General features: G+C 40.6%; 1 protein-coding gene across 1 annotated transcript in view; it reads left to right on the top strand.

Annotated features, from left to right (window-relative positions):
• LOC108371090 (dynein heavy chain 5, axonemal-like) overlaps positions 1-15,563 on the top strand; it is a 34,162-nt gene extending 18,599 nt beyond the window's left edge. The window contains 14 exon segments of the mRNA XM_017626584.1: positions 821-1,207; positions 1,273-1,858; positions 1,922-2,155; positions 4,209-6,886; positions 6,942-7,190; positions 7,506-9,074; positions 9,133-9,301; positions 9,862-10,014; positions 10,152-10,444; positions 10,517-11,009; positions 11,540-11,729; positions 11,893-12,049; positions 13,915-14,010; positions 15,474-15,563. Coding sequence (XP_017482073.1) covers positions 821-1,207; positions 1,273-1,858; positions 1,922-2,155; positions 4,209-6,886; positions 6,942-7,190; positions 7,506-9,074; positions 9,133-9,301; positions 9,862-10,014; positions 10,152-10,444; positions 10,517-11,009; positions 11,540-11,729; positions 11,893-12,049; positions 13,915-14,010; positions 15,474-15,563 — 7,344 coding nt within the window.
• The last annotated feature ends 1,308 nt before the right edge of the window (positions 15,564-16,871 follow it).

The raw sequence follows: 16,871 nt of genomic DNA, 5'->3' as shown, positions 1-16,871 counted from the left end.
TTCAGAAATATAAAACCCCCCCTAAAATATATTCCTGGGTGCGCCCATGGTGTCTACATACATTAATAGTATGTCAAAGTGGCAGTGTCTTAAAATACGGTTGCATTATTTTTTTGTTTCAAAATAATGAGATTAGTTGCTTTGCAGAATTCCCTTAATCGCGTCTAACGCCACCGCATCAGACTTTCGGCGCGCATAAATCAAATGTGAAAGCAACCAGAGAGAGGGAGCGTTTAAAAAAATGTTTTATATCTTTCCCTTTATCCCTCCCAAATTTTTATTGTTGTATTCTTGCCCTTTGCCTTCCAGAATCCCGGTTATGCTGGCCGTAAAGAGNAAACGGCCATGCGTACATAAATGTATCTTAAAGCTTTATATTCTTATCTTGTTTTTATTTGCATTTCAGTTAAAATAAATAAAATTCACAATTTTATATTTATCCACTTTAACCAGTCTGAATTAAGTTAGGTTAATACGCACATTATTTAGTATGTATCATGATTGATTAAATGTGGGTATGATTAGCTGTCTTATATATCATTTTGAATATTCGATCTTCATCACATTTGGAGGAAGTGAGTCAACTCATACACTCAGTGTCTACATACATTAATAGTATGTCAAAGTGGCAGTGTTGTAATATTTTTTTTTGTTTCAAAATAATGAGATTAGTTGCTTTTCAGAATTCCCTTAATCGCGTCTAACGCATAAATCAAATGTGAAAGCAACCAGAGAGAGGGAGCGTTTAAAAATATGTTTCATATCCTTCCCTTCATCCCTCCAAATTTTTATTGTTGCATTCTTGCCGTTTGCCTTTCAGAATCCCGGTTATGCTGGCCGTAAAGAACTGCCTGAAAATTTAAAAATACAATTTCGCACTGTTGCTATGATGGTGCCAGACAGACAAATAATTATACGCGTCAAATTGGCGTCCTGTGGCTTTTTGGAAAATATCACTTTGGCGCGCAAATTCTATACACTTTACAAATTGTGCGAGGAGCAGCTGACCAAGCAAGTGCACTATGACTTCGGCTTGCGTAATATACTATCGGTGCTCCGTACGCTAGGCGCCGCTAAGCGAAGGAACTCAAAGGATGGCGAGAGTACGATTGTGATGCGGGTCCTGCGCGATATGAACCTCTCGAAGCTGATCGACGAAGACGAACCACTATTCATGTCGCTGGTGTCGGATTTGTTTCCCAATCAGGTGAGCAACTAACAAGTTAATCCCTAATACGTTCTAGATATATTTTTTCAAATTGCATTGGTAAGACGCTCGAAAAGACCAATTATCCAGAGCTGGAGGCAGCAATTGCACAGCAAACTGAAGAGGCGAATTTGGTTTACCATCCTCCATGGGTTCTTAAGCTAATACAACTCTACGAGACTCAAACTGTCCGACATGGCATCATGACTTTGGGTCCGAGTGGCGCCGGTAAGACCACTTGCATCCACACTCTAATGAAGGCGCTCACCCAAATGGGCGATAATCATCGGGAGATGCGCATGAATCCGAAGGCTATAACGGCTGCACAAATGTTTGGACGCTTGGACGTGGCTACCAACGATTGGACTGACGGCATATTCTCGGCGCTATGGCGGAAGACCCTGAAGCTGAAAAGTGGCGAGCACGTTTGGCTCGTACTGGACGGTCCGGTCGACAGCATTTGGATTGAGAATCTGAATTCAGTGCTTGATGATAACAAAACATTGACCTTGGCGAATGGAGATCGTCTGACAATGGCGCCAACCGTGAAAATCATATTCGAGCCTCACAACATAGACAACGCTTCGCCAGCAACGGTGTCACGCAACGGTATGGTCTATATGAGTTCCTCTGGATTGGATTCGAGACCGAGTAAGTCATTAAGGAAAATTATATTAAAATTATGTCTCTTTTATTAATGTGCGCTTTGAGTAGTTGTACAGGCTTGGCTGAAAAACCGTGCCCCCGGTGAGAAGTCCGTGTTCTGGAATCTCTTTGAGCAGACATTCGTGCAGGTCTACAATTGGGGCACGCAAAACCTCAAGTTGCTGATGTCGGTGCTGCAGTGCAATATAGTCGGCCAGATGCTATCGATTCTGGAGGGTTTGGTGCCGGTTAAGAAGGAGGAAGAGCAGGCCGTTAGTATGTCGAGTAAAGAAACTACCGACGGTAAGTCAGTTAGGAGAGTGTGGGCCTCGTGTTTTCTAACAACAAACTGCATGCGTTTTTATGTGAGTAAATTCGTTTTATATTTCGTCAAACCTTTTGATGAAGTGCTGAGTGTTAGTTTCGACTCGGTGTGTGGTTCATGTTATGTACGTAGATACAAGGCGCACAGTACAAACTATGCATGAGCAAAGATACATATCCAATACTTTTGTATGACATTAAGTTTTGTAAAAAAAAAAAAAAAACATATTGCAGCAGCAAGACCGGATAGAGACAAAATCTTAAGAAAAAGGAATGATGTACTCGTAAAAGAGCAGCGTCGCAACTCCGCTAACAGCGGAGATGGCGGTAAGGCNTGTTAGTTTCGACTCGGTGTGTGGTTCATGTTATGTACGTAGATACAAGGTGCACAATACAAACTATGCATGAGCAAAGATACATATCCAATACTTTTGTATGACATTAAGTTTTGTAAAAAAAAAATAAACATATTGCAGCAGCAAGACTGGATAGAGACAAAATCTTAAGAAAAAGGAATGATGTACTCGTAAAAGAGCAGCGTCGCAACTCCGCTAACAGCGGAGATGGCGGTAAGGAATCTCAAAGCAATCACATACTCCACTAACATATCTTTAAGCAGAAACACACACACACTTGCACTTACTCACTTTAGGAAACCTGACAGTCCACACTTTTGTCACCCACCACATCTTTTCTCTCGTATGCCTGCAATTTCCTGTTCTACCTACAAGTCGGTCAACAATCAGTTTCGTTAGTGTTTTCACGTGTGTCCAGTGTGCTGTCAAAACTTTGAAAATGTTTCGCAAGATTTCTTCAGCACCTGGAACTAAAAACATGACGTTTAAATAAACACTCTCACCAAAACTCTCAGGTATCCTTTTGAACACTTTAAAACACTTTGTATGTACTCCCTCCACGATCTTCAAATCTATAGTGAGCCCGTTATGTTCAGTTTGTGTACCTGTTTTGCATAAGTTTTGTTGCGCCAGTGTGTATGTATGCATTTGGGTGTGGTAATTTGTTTTGTTGTTTTACTAAAATACCAAATAATACTTACTTCTATGTATTTAGCAAAGTACTTGCGGCGCGCCGCTTTCTTTCACTTGGTCCAACTAACCGTTTTACTATCTAACTATTTGCTTGCTCAGTACATTGCTAAAGTGTCTGCTGAAAGGCTTCCATTTTCACTATTTATATACATTTTCAACTTGCACAGATGAGCTCCCCGAGGAGCCAGTTGTTGAGCAGAAAGAAGATACTTGCACACCCGAGCACCTGCAGNAAACATATTGCAGCAGCAAGACTGGATAGAGACAAAATCTTAAGAAAAAGGAATGATGTACTCGTAAAAGAGCAGCGTCGCAACTCCGCTAACAGCGGAGATGGCGGTAAGGAATCTCAAAGCAATCACATACTCCACTAACATATCTTTAAGCAGAAACACACACACACTTGCACTTACTCACTTTAGGAAACCTGACAGTCCACACTTTTGTCACCCACCACATCTTTTCTCTCGTATGCCTGCAATTTCCTGTTCTACCTACAAGTCGGTCGACAATCAATTTCGTCAGTGTTTTCACGTGTGTCCAGTGTGCTGTCAAAACTTTAAAATCGCTTTTCGCAAGATTTCTTCAGCACCTGGAACTAAAAACATGACGTTTAAATAAACACTCTCACCAAAACTCTCAGGTATCCTTTTGAACTAAAACACTTTGTATGTACTCCCTCCACGATCTTCAAATCTATAGTGAGCCCGTTATGTTCAATTTTGTACCTGTTTTGCATAAGTTTTGTTGCGCCAGTGTGTATGTATGCATTTGGGTGTGGTAATTTGTTTTGTTGTTTTACTAAAATACCAAATAATACTTACTTCTATGTATTTAGCAAAGTACTTGCGGCGCGCCGCTTTCTTTCTCTTGGTCCAACTAACCGTTTTACTATCTAACTATTTGCTTGCTCAGTACATTGCCAAAGTGTCTGCTGAAAGGCTTCCATTTTCACTATTTATATACATTTTCAACTTGCACAGATGAGCTTCCCGAGGAGCCAGTTGTTGAGGAGAAAGAAGATACTTGCACACCCGAGCACCTGCAGCGTTTATATATCTTCGCGTTGGCTTGGGGCCTCGGTGGATATCTCAGCGCCGCCGATCGCAAACGGCTAGACCTATACGTCAAAGAAGCCTTCCCTCAGCTGGACTACGCGCAGGGCACGCCCAATGAAAATAGTATTTTTGATTTCTTCGTTTCCGAAACGGGCACCTGGCAGGCATGGAAGACACTGGTCACTCCTTATATGTATCCTGAACTATCTACGCCGGATTTCCTGAATATACTGGTGCCTATTGTTGACAATGTACGCATGGATTACCTAATTGCTACCATAGCCAATCAGGAACGTGCCGTTATGTTGATCGGCGAACAGGGTACCGGCAAAACTGTAATAATGAAGAATTTTATGAGGAAGATGAACCCCGAGTCGTACATGGGGCGTTCCTTTAATTTTTCTTCCGCTACGAGCCCCTACCAATTTCAGCGCACAATTGAGAGCTATGTGGAGAAACGAGTGGGCGTTACTTTTGGTCCACCGGGCGGTCGTAAGTTGATCGTGTTTATCGATGATGTCAACCTGCCGGAGATCAATGAGTGGGGCGATCAAGTGACGAACGAGATCGTGCGCCAGACCATGGACATGAAAGGCTTTTACAGCTTGGAGAAGCCGGGCGACTTTACAACAGTTGTGGACGTCCAGTATGTTGCGGCGATGGGTCTGCCCGGCGGAGGGCGTAATGATATACCTTCGCGCTTGAAACGGCAGTTTTGTGTTTTTAATTGCAATATTCCCGATGACGAATCAATTGACAAAATATTCCGCGTGATTGGTGAAGGTCATTACAATGCCAAGCGTGGGTTTGCTCCAGAGGTGCGCAGTTTAGTGAAGAAACTGATTGTTGTGACTCGCCACTTGTGGCAGTGTACGCGCGAAAAGCTGTTGCCCACACCCGCGAAATTCCATTATGTTTTCAGTTTGCGCGACCTTTCGCGTATCTGGCAAGGCATGGTGGGCACTTTGTCCACTGTTATAACGGCGGATAGTGTGCTCATGTCGTTGTGGAAGCACGAATGCACACGCGTGTTTGCGGACCGTTTTACGACGTTTCAGGATAAGGAGTGGTTCAGTTCGGAGTTGGCTTGTCTGGTGCGTGAGGAGCTTGGCGATTCCTATTCCCAGATGATTATACCGAACCCGGTGTTTGTCGATTTCATGCGCGATGCACCTGAGCCGACGGGAGAGGAGGGAGAAGATGCTGATATGGAGTTGCCGAAGGTCTACGAACCGGTGAATTCTCATGAAGTGCTCCGGGAGCGTCTCGTTATGTTCCTCGCACAATTCAATGAAATGGTACGAGGCTCTGGGATGGATCTGGTCTTCTTCCCAGATGCAATGTTGCATTTGGTGAAGATTTCTCGAATCATTCGGCATCCGAGGGGAAATGTCATGCTTGTCGGGGTCGGTGGATCGGGTAAACAATCATTGACAAAATTGGCATCATTCATAGCTGGCTACAAGACATTCCAAATTGCTTTGACGCGTTCGTACAATGTGGCCAACTTCTTGGAGGACTTGAAATTGTTATATCGCACCTGTGGTGTCCAAGGCAAAGGCACAACGTTCCTCTTCACCGACATGGACATTAAAGAAGAGGGCTTCCTTGAATATCTGAATAATATATTGTCATCGGGTGTGATATCAAACCTATTCTCGCGAGACGAACAGGCCGAAATCGTACAAGAATTAACTCCGGTAATGAAACGAGAGAATCAGCGAAAAACAGCGACCCCGGAAAGTGTGATGGAGTTTTTCTTGGCCCGCACTTGCGCCAACCTGCATGTTGCTTTTTGTTTCTCGCCGGTCGGTGAGACTTTCCGATCGAGGGTGCAACGTTTTCCGGCACTAGTGTCCGGCTGCACTATCGATTGGTTCCAGCCGTGGCCAAAGGATGCACTCGTCTCGGTGGCAAGACACTTTCTGAGTGACTTTGAAATTGAGTGTACACCGGCCGTGAAGGAAGAGTTGGTGAACGCGCTCGGCTCAATACAAGACATAGTGGCCGAGACATCGTTGGAGTATTTTCAACGTTTTAGACGGGCTACGCACGTAACACCGAAGTCCTATTTGAATTTCATTGCTGGCTACAAAAATATCTACCAGCAAAAGCAGAAAGAGTTGAGTGACGGCGTGGAAAAGATGGACACCGGGTTGGAGAAGTTAAAAGAAGCATCTGCCTCCGTAGAAATACTGAAAAAGGACTTGGTCGTTATGGAGGAGGAGCTAGTGGAGGCCTCGAAGAACGCCGAATCAGTATTGGTGGAAGTAACCGAAAGAGCAATGCAGGCGGAAATTGTAAAAAATCAAGTTTTGATTGTGAAAGACAAAGCTGAGGCGTTAGTAGCCTGTATTGCACACGAAAAGGCACTTGCTGAGGAAAAGTTGGAGGCAGCCAAGCCGGCGCTGGAAGAGGCCGAAATGGCGCTAAATACCATCAAGCCAGCGCATATTGCAACGGTGCGCAAGTTGGGCCGACCACCACATCTGATTATGCGAATTATGGATTGCGTTTTGATTTTATTCAAACGAAAGTTACATCCCTGCATACCTGATTCTGGAACACCTTGTCCGAAGCCATCCTGGCAGGAATCGTTAAAGGTAAATGCCCATAGAGTTGTAGTAATCCGACATTGATATGCTCACTATGTTTCAGATGATGGCAAGCGCCACGTTTTTGCTACAACTACAAAACTATCCGAAGGACACAATAAACGATGAAATGATCGACCTGTTGCAACCATACTTTCGCATGGAAGACTACAACATGGACATGGCGAGACGTGTATGTGGCGACGTAGCTGGATTGTTGTCCTGGACAAAAGCTATGGGCTTCTTCCACAGCGTGAATAAGGAAGTATTGCCACTGAAGGCCAATCTGACAATGCAGGAGGCGCGCTTGAAGGTAAAAATGCGGCTGCTCAGAGCTCTCGCAGTAGTTTACCGCAATCGCTTTAGAGTAGTGCACAATCAAAGGTAATATGAGAAATCCGATAACTGCTCAGTTATCCAGCCGCAGTCACGGTGTGAAATGTTTTAATTTTTATTTTAACATTTAAGTAATTATTTTATTTCACTTTAGAGTTAGCAACGTTTCATATACAGCCAAAGCTTTTTAGCCGAGTAGAATTGCTTTGTGTCCGGGCGAGAATTTCTAATTAGCTAACTCATTCATATGCATATTCATGTACCTTTCTTCCTTCTGCACCGCAACATGCAGCTAGCCATGGATGATCTAGCTGGCGCTGAAGAGCAATTGCGTGAGCGTGAGGAGGCACTACAGGCTGTCAAAGACCAATATGACAAGGCCGTCGGTGAAAAACAACGACTCACCGATGCCGCCAACGTATGTTTGCGGAAAATGACTGCAGCCACAGCTCTAATAAATGGACTCTCGGATGAAAAGCATCGCTGGACCAATCAGAGCAAAGAGTTTAAGATACAGCTGGGCAAATTAGTTGGAGATGTTTTATTGGCGACAGGCTTTCTATCGTACTGCGGCCCCTATAATCAGGAATTCCGTGCGAATTTGATAAAAACCTGGATGGGAATTCTAAAGCACAAAAATATACCATTCACGACAGGCTTGAACATCATCAATATGCTTGTCGATTCGTCCACGGTGTCGGAGTGGACATTGCAGGGCCTGCCAAATGACGAATTGTCGGTGCAGAATGCCTTGATTGCCACCAAATCGAGCAGCTATCCTCTGCTGGTGGATCCTCAGACACAGGGCAAACTGTGGATTAAGTCCAAGGAAGGCGACAATGAACTGCAGATCACATCCTTAAATCATAAATATTTCCGAACACATTTAGAAGACTCACTGTCGCTTGGACGACCGTTGCTGATTGAGGACGTCGGCACCGAGCTGGATCCAGTGCTCGACAATGTGTTGGAGAAGAACTTCATCAAGTCGGGTAGTATAGAGAAGGTCTTGGTGGGCGACAAGGAGTGCGATGTAATGCCGGGATTTATGCTATACATAACCACTAAATTACCAAACCCGGCCTTTAGTCCGGAGATCAGCGCCAAAACGTCTATTATTGATTTTACCGTGACAATGCGGGGTCTTGAAGATCAACTATTAGGACGAGTAATTCTCATGGAGAAGTCAGATTTGGAGGCAGAGCGTGTGGCACTTTTCGAAACAGTCATGACAAACCAACGCAAAATGAAGGAATTAGAGGCGAATCTATTATATCGCCTAAGTTCCTCACAGGGCTCGTTGGTTGACGATGAGGCCCTCATTGAGGTACTGCGTGTGACGAAAACGACGTCTGAAGAGGTCAATCAGAAGTTAAAGATTTCCGAAGTGACAGAGCGTAAGATAATGAAGGCACGCGAGGAGTTCCGCGCAGTGGCCGCACGTGGTTCTGTGCTTTATTTCTTGATTGTCGAAATGAGTAACGTGAACGTTATGTATCAGAATTCACTGAAACAATTTCTGGTAATCTTCAATAACTCCATTACAAAGTCAACCAAATCAAACGTGACCGAGGAGCGCATACTAATAATTCTGCGTTATCTGACCTATGAGGTCTACAAGTTCACCAATCGGAGCTTATATGAGCGGCACAAGCAGCTGTTCACTCTGATGCTGGCCATAAAAATAGACTACCATAACGGTAATGTGACACACGAGGAGTTCATGTCATTTGTCAAGGGCGGTGCTTCACTGGATTTGAATGCTGTAACTCCGAAACCGTTTCGCTGGATCTTAGACATCACCTGGCTGAATTTGGTGGAAATCAGCAAATTGGAAACATTCTCAAATGTCTTGTCACTGGTGAGTCGTATAAGCTCCGCAATGCATAGATCGTAGATACATTCTGAAATTTGTACAGATCGAAGCAAATGAAAAGGACTGGCGCTTTTGGTACGAAGCCGAAAAACCGGAAAACGAGGAAATACCATGTGGCTATCAGGAATCTCTGGACGGCTTCCGAAAGCTGTTGCTAGTGCGTTCATGGTGTCCGGACCGTACAATTGCACAGGCTAAGAAGTACATAGAGGGTATGTGTGTATGTATGGATGTAACCGTGCACATACTATAGGGTGCATCACCAAAAAAAGGTTGCGGTTTTTCTACCGGAACTATAAAATTTATTATATCTATGTTAAAACTGCCGGCGAAATATTTCAGAAAAATATTAAGATTTACGTGAGCTATACCGTTTTGAAAGTAGCTCAAAAACTCATTGTTTTGATTCCGTTGATACAATTTTTAAACATTTTATGCAGACGTTTTAAGCTTGAACTCGTATATTATCTGAGTTGATTATTAAAAAAAAAAAAAAATTTAAAGTAGTTTTAACCATGTAAAACTCAAAACTTAAAATGGGTCCAGCTGACGTAAGTCGTAATATTTTTCCCCAACATTTTGGCGGAAGTCTTTAAATATATAAAATGGTATATTTCCAATGGAAAAACAGTACTGAAATTTTTATCGTATGAAGAGTGATGCACTCTAATATACAAGTATAGTACCTGTGTAACGTACAATGCACGCGAATCTATCTATATATGTATGTTATATTAATTAAGATTGTTTTTCTGAAATTTAATCCTTGCAGAATCTCTAGGCCCGGAATACAGCGAGATGCAGATATTGGACCTCGAAGTTACTTGGGGAGAATCAGAGCCCCGCACGCCATTCGTTTGCCTTCTATCAATTGGTTCAGACCCCACCACACAAATCGCAGCTCTGGCTAAGCAAAAGGGCATACGTAAGCGCACAACAGTTTCATTACATTGAACTCACTTTCACACTGCCACACACACACACACACATAACACTCACTCTCAGCCACATGAGCGCAAAAAATACTAACGTAAAGGATATTCTCATTTTTGGCTGCTTTAGCTTTGAAATCGGTATCCATGGGCCAGGGCCAGGAATGCCATGCACGCAAAATGATAATGGACTCAATGTCCGGCGGTGGCTGGGTGTTGTTGCAGAATGTTCATCTCTCATTGCCGTTCTGTTCGGAGGTCATTGATATGCTGGTGGAGACGGAACACATCGACGATACGTTCCGCATGTGGGTGACCACTGAACCACATGCAGATTTTCCAATAGGCTTACTCCAAATGGCCATTAAATTCACCAATGAGCCGCCGCAGGGCATACGCGCCAGTCTAAAGCGCAGCTACCAGGTGAGCTGTATTCGTTGTTTGCATGTCTTTAATTGCTGACGATGTATTGTTTTGCTTTGCCGCCGCCCACAGGCTTTCACGCAAGACTTCCTCGACTACACCGCCGCGTCGCAATGGCCACCACTGCTGTACACAGTGGCATTTCTGCACACCATCGTGCAGGAGCGTAGGAAGTTCGGGCCGCTGGGTTGGAACATACCGTATGAGTTTAATCAGGCGGACTTTGCGGCGAGCGTGCAATTCATACAGAATCACTTGGACGAAATGGATCCGAAGAAGGGAGTCTCATGGCAGACGCTGGTCTACATGATTGGAGAGGTGCAGTACGGTGGTCGCGTGACTGATGATTTTGATAAGAGACTGCTGACCACATTCACGGCGGTGTGGTTTTGTGAGGGACTCTTGAGCAACTCATTCGAATTCCACAAAGGATACAAAGTGCCGAATACGAAGAGTTTGCAAGGCTTTGTCGACTACATAAACAGTTTGCCAGCTTATGACACGCCAGAAGTTTTCGGCTTGCATTCCAATGCTGACATCACGTATCAAATTAATTCGGCTAAAGGTAAATGCCTTCTTTTATTGATGCCAGCACAATTGCATAAGACTGTGAGATGAGTTGGTTATGAGAGGATAAAGGACACAGGTGGGCTCATTCGTTAGGACATATGTGCATATGTGCATATTTGTTGGTATTTATGTGAGTTAAGATGTGCGCTTTGGTTTATTTAGTGTTAATTGAAATGTGAAGAATTGCTGAGTTAACTAAAATAATATTCGTTGCGTGGAAGAGTAATAAAGTAGAAGTAGAAGAAGAAGAAGAAAACAATGTCTCAACTCATCCATTCATAAATGTGCTAAACATTTTATACTCAAACTATGTTTGTATGTATTTGAAATATATCAGCGAACATCCAATGAATTAACCTATTTAACCTATTGTAACAATATGAAACTTAGCTGTGTACTTACATATACATATACATATATATGTAGCTATTTATATGCCTGCTTCAAACCCAAACCCCGACCTTTATTTGTCTGTAAATATTTTTCGTTACGGCAAAAAATTAATAATTTTCCACTCACGCAAAGGTATTTTGGACACTATATTGAGCGTACAACCGAAGGAGGGTGGTGGTGGTGGTGGAGAGTCACGCGAAAGCATCGTCTATCAGCTGGCGGACGACATGCTGCGCAAGCTTCCGTCACAGTATAATGCTTACGAGGTGCGTGAGAACCTGATGCGCATGGGAATTCTCCTGCCGATGAACATCTTTCTCAGGTAATTGCCACATTTCACACCTGAAGCCTGTTGCTGGATTACTCTTCCATTTTTTGTATATTAATAATTACCTATTGAATATCATTTGTTGTTGTGGAGAATCGGTATTCTCCGACTTTTTCGTTTTTTTTAAATTTATTTTTTTAAATTAACCAATCTGCAGGCAAGAGATTGATCGCATGCAGAAAGTGATTAAGAAGGTGTACACATGCTTGTGCGACTTGAAATTGGCAATTGATGGCACCATTGTGATGAGTCCAGCATTGAAGGAGTCCTTGGATGCCATGTATGATGCACGCATACCGGAGTCGTGGATGAAGGTTGGTACATACGTATGTATATATGTACATTCAAACGAATCTAGTAAAAGGTATTTATATACTCTGTCTAGTAGGGAGAGGGCATGGCTGGGCATGAATGAACGCGTAGGCGATAATGAATTTACGTCAAAAGTGCGAAAGTTCTTTATTGAAGTACGATGTGTGATTTTGCGTGTGATGTCTGAGCCAGAGCTTAGGTTGCACTTCATCAGCTTACTTAGGCGAATGTCGGAAGATGTTTGTAGGGCACATACTATATACATTCTATTTACATACATACATACATACATATGTATGTAAGCATTTCTATAAATTTTTTCGTATTTTTTGTGCATTCTCAAATGCGATATAGCAGAAAGTAGTGATAATTCCTTCGAAGCCAACTGCGTCAGACAAGTCCTTACGCAGTTAGTTGAAGTACAAAAGTGATTTTTATTTGACTGTCAAATGCATTCGGCGCTCGACAAATTCACATGAATATACATACTCGTATGTTTAATGTCGATACGAACATATCTATATGTACATTGGAGTGGTTAAAAAAATCGCTCTTTTTGAAAATTCATAAACGCAACATCAAAATATTGTTATTTGTGGTAAAAAAAAGAGAAATTACATATCTGTCTTGGATAGTTAAAATGAGCCTAGTGCCCGAAAATATGTTTCGAAAAGAGACTACTAAAATCACAACGTTAATACGGAACGTTTTAAGTATTGTCATGGGTTAAAACTCGTTACCAGGGGATTTCTGGGATCTCTGATTATGCATATGATGTCAGTTTTTCAAAATCCAAAATGGCGGATCCAATATGGCGATCAACTTAAAAAAATGATTGCATTGGTTTGAAACTCACATTCGTAATTAGAAACCCAATGGTAATGAGTTTCGACCCATGACAATGCTTAAAACGTTCAGTATCAACGTTTCAATTCGAGTAGCTTTTTTATAAGAATTTGATAGACATATTGGATCTGCCATTTTGAATTTTAAAAATTGATTTGAGATTCGTCATCAGCGATCCCAAAAAATCCCGAGTGCCAAGCTTCGATCAAATCCAAACATAAAAAAATGTATCGCCATTTTGGATTCGCCATTTTGAATTTTGAATAACTCACTTCAGATTTCTAATTAGAAACCCCAAAAACCCTCTGATAACAAGTTCCAACCCATGAAAATGCGTAAATCGTTCAGTAACAACGTATTAATTTTGGTAGTCTCCTTTCGAAAGCATATTTTCGGACACTTGCCTCATTCTAACTGTCCAAGACAGGTATGTATGTATTTAAGAGAATGTTCCCCAATAATACCAGAGTGATTATATGTTAAAACAACATTTTTAGCTGCAAGCCAGGAAAGTAAAAAAATTGGGAACATCAGCGTTTTTATAAAAACCGACCAGCGCGACCTCTAAAAAAGGTTTTTTTTTTTTAAATAAAAAAATACGTTCCTCTTTTTTTATCCCAAATCTCAATAATTTGAAGTAGCGTTAATGAATTAAAAAAATTTTTTTTTGAACCACTCTAATGTACATGCGTTGGAGTGTATGTATATGTGTACATACGGAGTGATATAAAAGGTTAGCAAAATTTCAGCTAGCAATGCATTCGTAGTTTTTTTTTGTTTTTTTTTTACAGATGGATGGGATTTAATGCAAAAAACGAAGCTCAGTACATTTATTTTTAGTATAGATGTTAATATAGAAAAATTAGTTATATGTATTTTGGAATGTTAGTGTGATTTTTTTTTAATTTTTTTAATAATCCTTATTTCATCTTAAATTAAAATGATTACCTTGTCGTTTAAGATATGTTAAAAATTTGTATTCCAACATTAAGCATTTACTTATGGAAATTATAATTCACAGATATCCTGGGAATCTACAACTCTGGGCTTTTGGTACACTGAGCTACTCGAACGAAATGCACAATTCCGAACTTGGATATCTACGGACCGACCCAAGGTTAGTTAGTGCTTATTGAAGCTATAAAAAACGCAAATAATCTCATAAAATTATATGTAAGTTAAAAGGAAAAATTTTGAAAAATTACCTTTATTTGGAATACCCCTTTAAAACTATAAATCGAGGGCTTATATTCAATACTCTCTTCAGCAATTTTCACAAAATGACCTATTGTTTAGGCGCGACTACTAACATCAAGCGCCCTAATGCATGCCTACCCAACATTTTTGGATCAAATCAACATATTTTTTTTATATATAAACACATACCAAGATCCTTGTCTATCCTCTCACTGAGTTATTCACTTATAAATAGCTTGTTAGTAGAATTCGCTGTTGGATTGCAAAGTTAGAAATACCATCGGTGATGGCAGTTTTTGTGAAAATCGCTTATAGATGGTATTGAATGTCAGCCCTCGATATGTTATACTAAGGGAGTTCACGATAGACCGGCCGAGGCGTCTATAGTTCGAAAGTAAATCTACAATAGGTAAACGGTAAAAAAAAAACGTCAACAATATAATGAAAAAATGCAAATTTGCAAATGCAAATGCCAAGAATTTCGTTTAAAAAATATTTCACAACGATAATAAAAGTTTTATAAGGCATAAAATGTGTTAAAAAATGTCGTCTCAAAATCGTAAATTCGAGATTTTCTAGTCAGAGGGCCAATTCCTGTTCTGTGAAAACGTGAAGTGAAAAAATTGTTCATCACTTTACATAAAATTACGATTCTATTTTCAAATGTAAATTAATTAATTTGTCTGTGAAAACTTTTTTTCACAAAGTTTTGTGGCTGTGAAAAAGAAATGTTGGGCGTCTTTCTCAAAACTATCCTCTTGTTATGAGGATTATGATTGTCATAAACTCACAATAATTTATTAAATAAGTACTTGTTAGATGATGATGGAATAGCTTTTAATGATCAAAAATCGCTTAAAATGATATAGCGAAACGATAAAGTAAAAAAAATTAAATTTTCACTGACCTTGAATTTTTCATTTTCACGTCACTGTTTCATAGAACCAGAATGGGCCCCAGGTTTTATTTTTTTTTTTAAGAAATGGTAGTTGACTTTTAGGTGTTTACCTCCCTAAAAGCTCTAGCGATGTGTATCCTATCGAGGCGTAGCTTGTTTTTTTTATGAATTGGAAGCAAACTGAAGGGCAGTTAAATGTTTCAACATCTGTAAAAAGTCCATTGTTAGAGCCACCCTAATGAAAAATATACGAGTATTAAAGTCTCGTTCATTAGTTATTATCGAGAAATCATTAATTGTTTTGTGACGTCATATCTTTTCTCCTCTTCCCGCCGTTTAATACGTGGATGATGCAATTGCTGCGCTCGCCGTTGGATGACTGCCGGCGCTATCTGCCCGCGGCCTTTGCCACCACCGCTCTCTATCTGGCTGAATACACACGAATTCAATTTGCGCATTAACGAAATGTGAATATGTTTCGAAAGGTCTTTTGGATGACGGGATTCTTTAATCCCCAAGGATTTTTAACTGCTATGCGTCAAGTAAGTCTCTCGGCGCGCCCTTCAACGATATAATATAATTTAAATGTATATGTGGGTGTATGTTGTGATTTTAGCGATTCGCTCTCACCGCAATTTGATTCAAAAACAGCTATGTGAGAGGGTGTGGGTGTGAATTGAGTTGCAGATTGCTGGGCTTATTAAAATTGGCCAAGAATGTCTTATTCAGCTTTAATATTTCGAGTTGAGCAGATTGGAAAGAATACAATGAGTTTTTGTAAATTTGAACATATTTACATACATATGTATGTACATATGTATATAGTTTTTGTTCAGATGTAGAATTCCTTTTGACCAAAGATAATCAAAACTGGTAATAATTTCGCTGTGTAAACTTCCACTTAAGTTTATGTAATCTAACTCAAACAACTTCTTACCAATTAATTTTCAAAGTAGGAAGTGGTTTCTGTTATTATTATTGTGGTTGGTTATTTTCTCTTATTTTTATTTCTATTTGACAACAACTTTTAACAGGAAAACTTTTTTTTTTGTATTTATGTACGAATATAATATCCATTCCATCCGTTGTGATGTTTGTGGTAAAATGAAAGAATGGGAATGCGTTCAGAAAGCATACATTCAGAATATATAATTCAAATACTATAGGCCATGACGCGCATAATAAGGATATTTGCTACATTTTCATAATATTTGTGAGTTTCATAGCCTGTGCATACTTCTGTTGCTACAATATTTTCTGCAGTGGGAGATGCGAGAGAAGCGAAACTAAATACAATAGCTGAATTTTTGCGCTTTTGAAATAATAAAAGTTTGAATGTGGGCTCTCAGGTGATGTGGAAAAGAAAGGAAACCTGACGTTGCTGGTGGTAGCATCGATGAAGACGCCCTCGGCGCGTTCATGGCCGCGTTGCACTGTGATCCCGCATGGGTAAAATTAGTATAAAATAAGTATTGAAACGAACTTGTCTAAACATCAATCATGTGAATAATCAACTCATTATTTTTAAAGATATTTGAATTTTTCATATAAGGTTAAATTGCAAATACCTTATCGAGCGTCGCACAATGGAAGAGCTACATTTAACATGTGGCAAAAAGTAGTAAATGTGGTCTGAAAATTGTTACGTGGAATACTTTTGCCTAGGAATGAATAAATTGAAAAATGGTTGAATTTAGTGGACTGCCACGCCCACCACACTAACCTAGAAGCATATAAATCTGAAAGATGGAAAAAATCGGTCAAGTTTAATGCCCACCAGTCATCCGAAATCTGGATTCTAATGTGGCAAAGACACTTTGGTGCAAGATCTATTTTTAAGATATATAACAAATTGCATGGATTGGTGACCAGCCACGCCCCCT

Source organism: Rhagoletis zephyria, unplaced genomic scaffold (assembly GCF_001687245.7).
Source record: "Rhagoletis zephyria isolate East Lansing unplaced genomic scaffold, Rhagoletis_zephyria_1.1 Rzeph_scaffold_04698, whole genome shotgun sequence".
NCBI lineage: Eukaryota > Metazoa > Arthropoda > Insecta > Diptera > Tephritidae > Rhagoletis > Rhagoletis zephyria.
The sequence above is the reverse complement of the archived record's forward strand: the minus strand, read 5'-3'. Positions and strand labels throughout refer to the sequence as shown.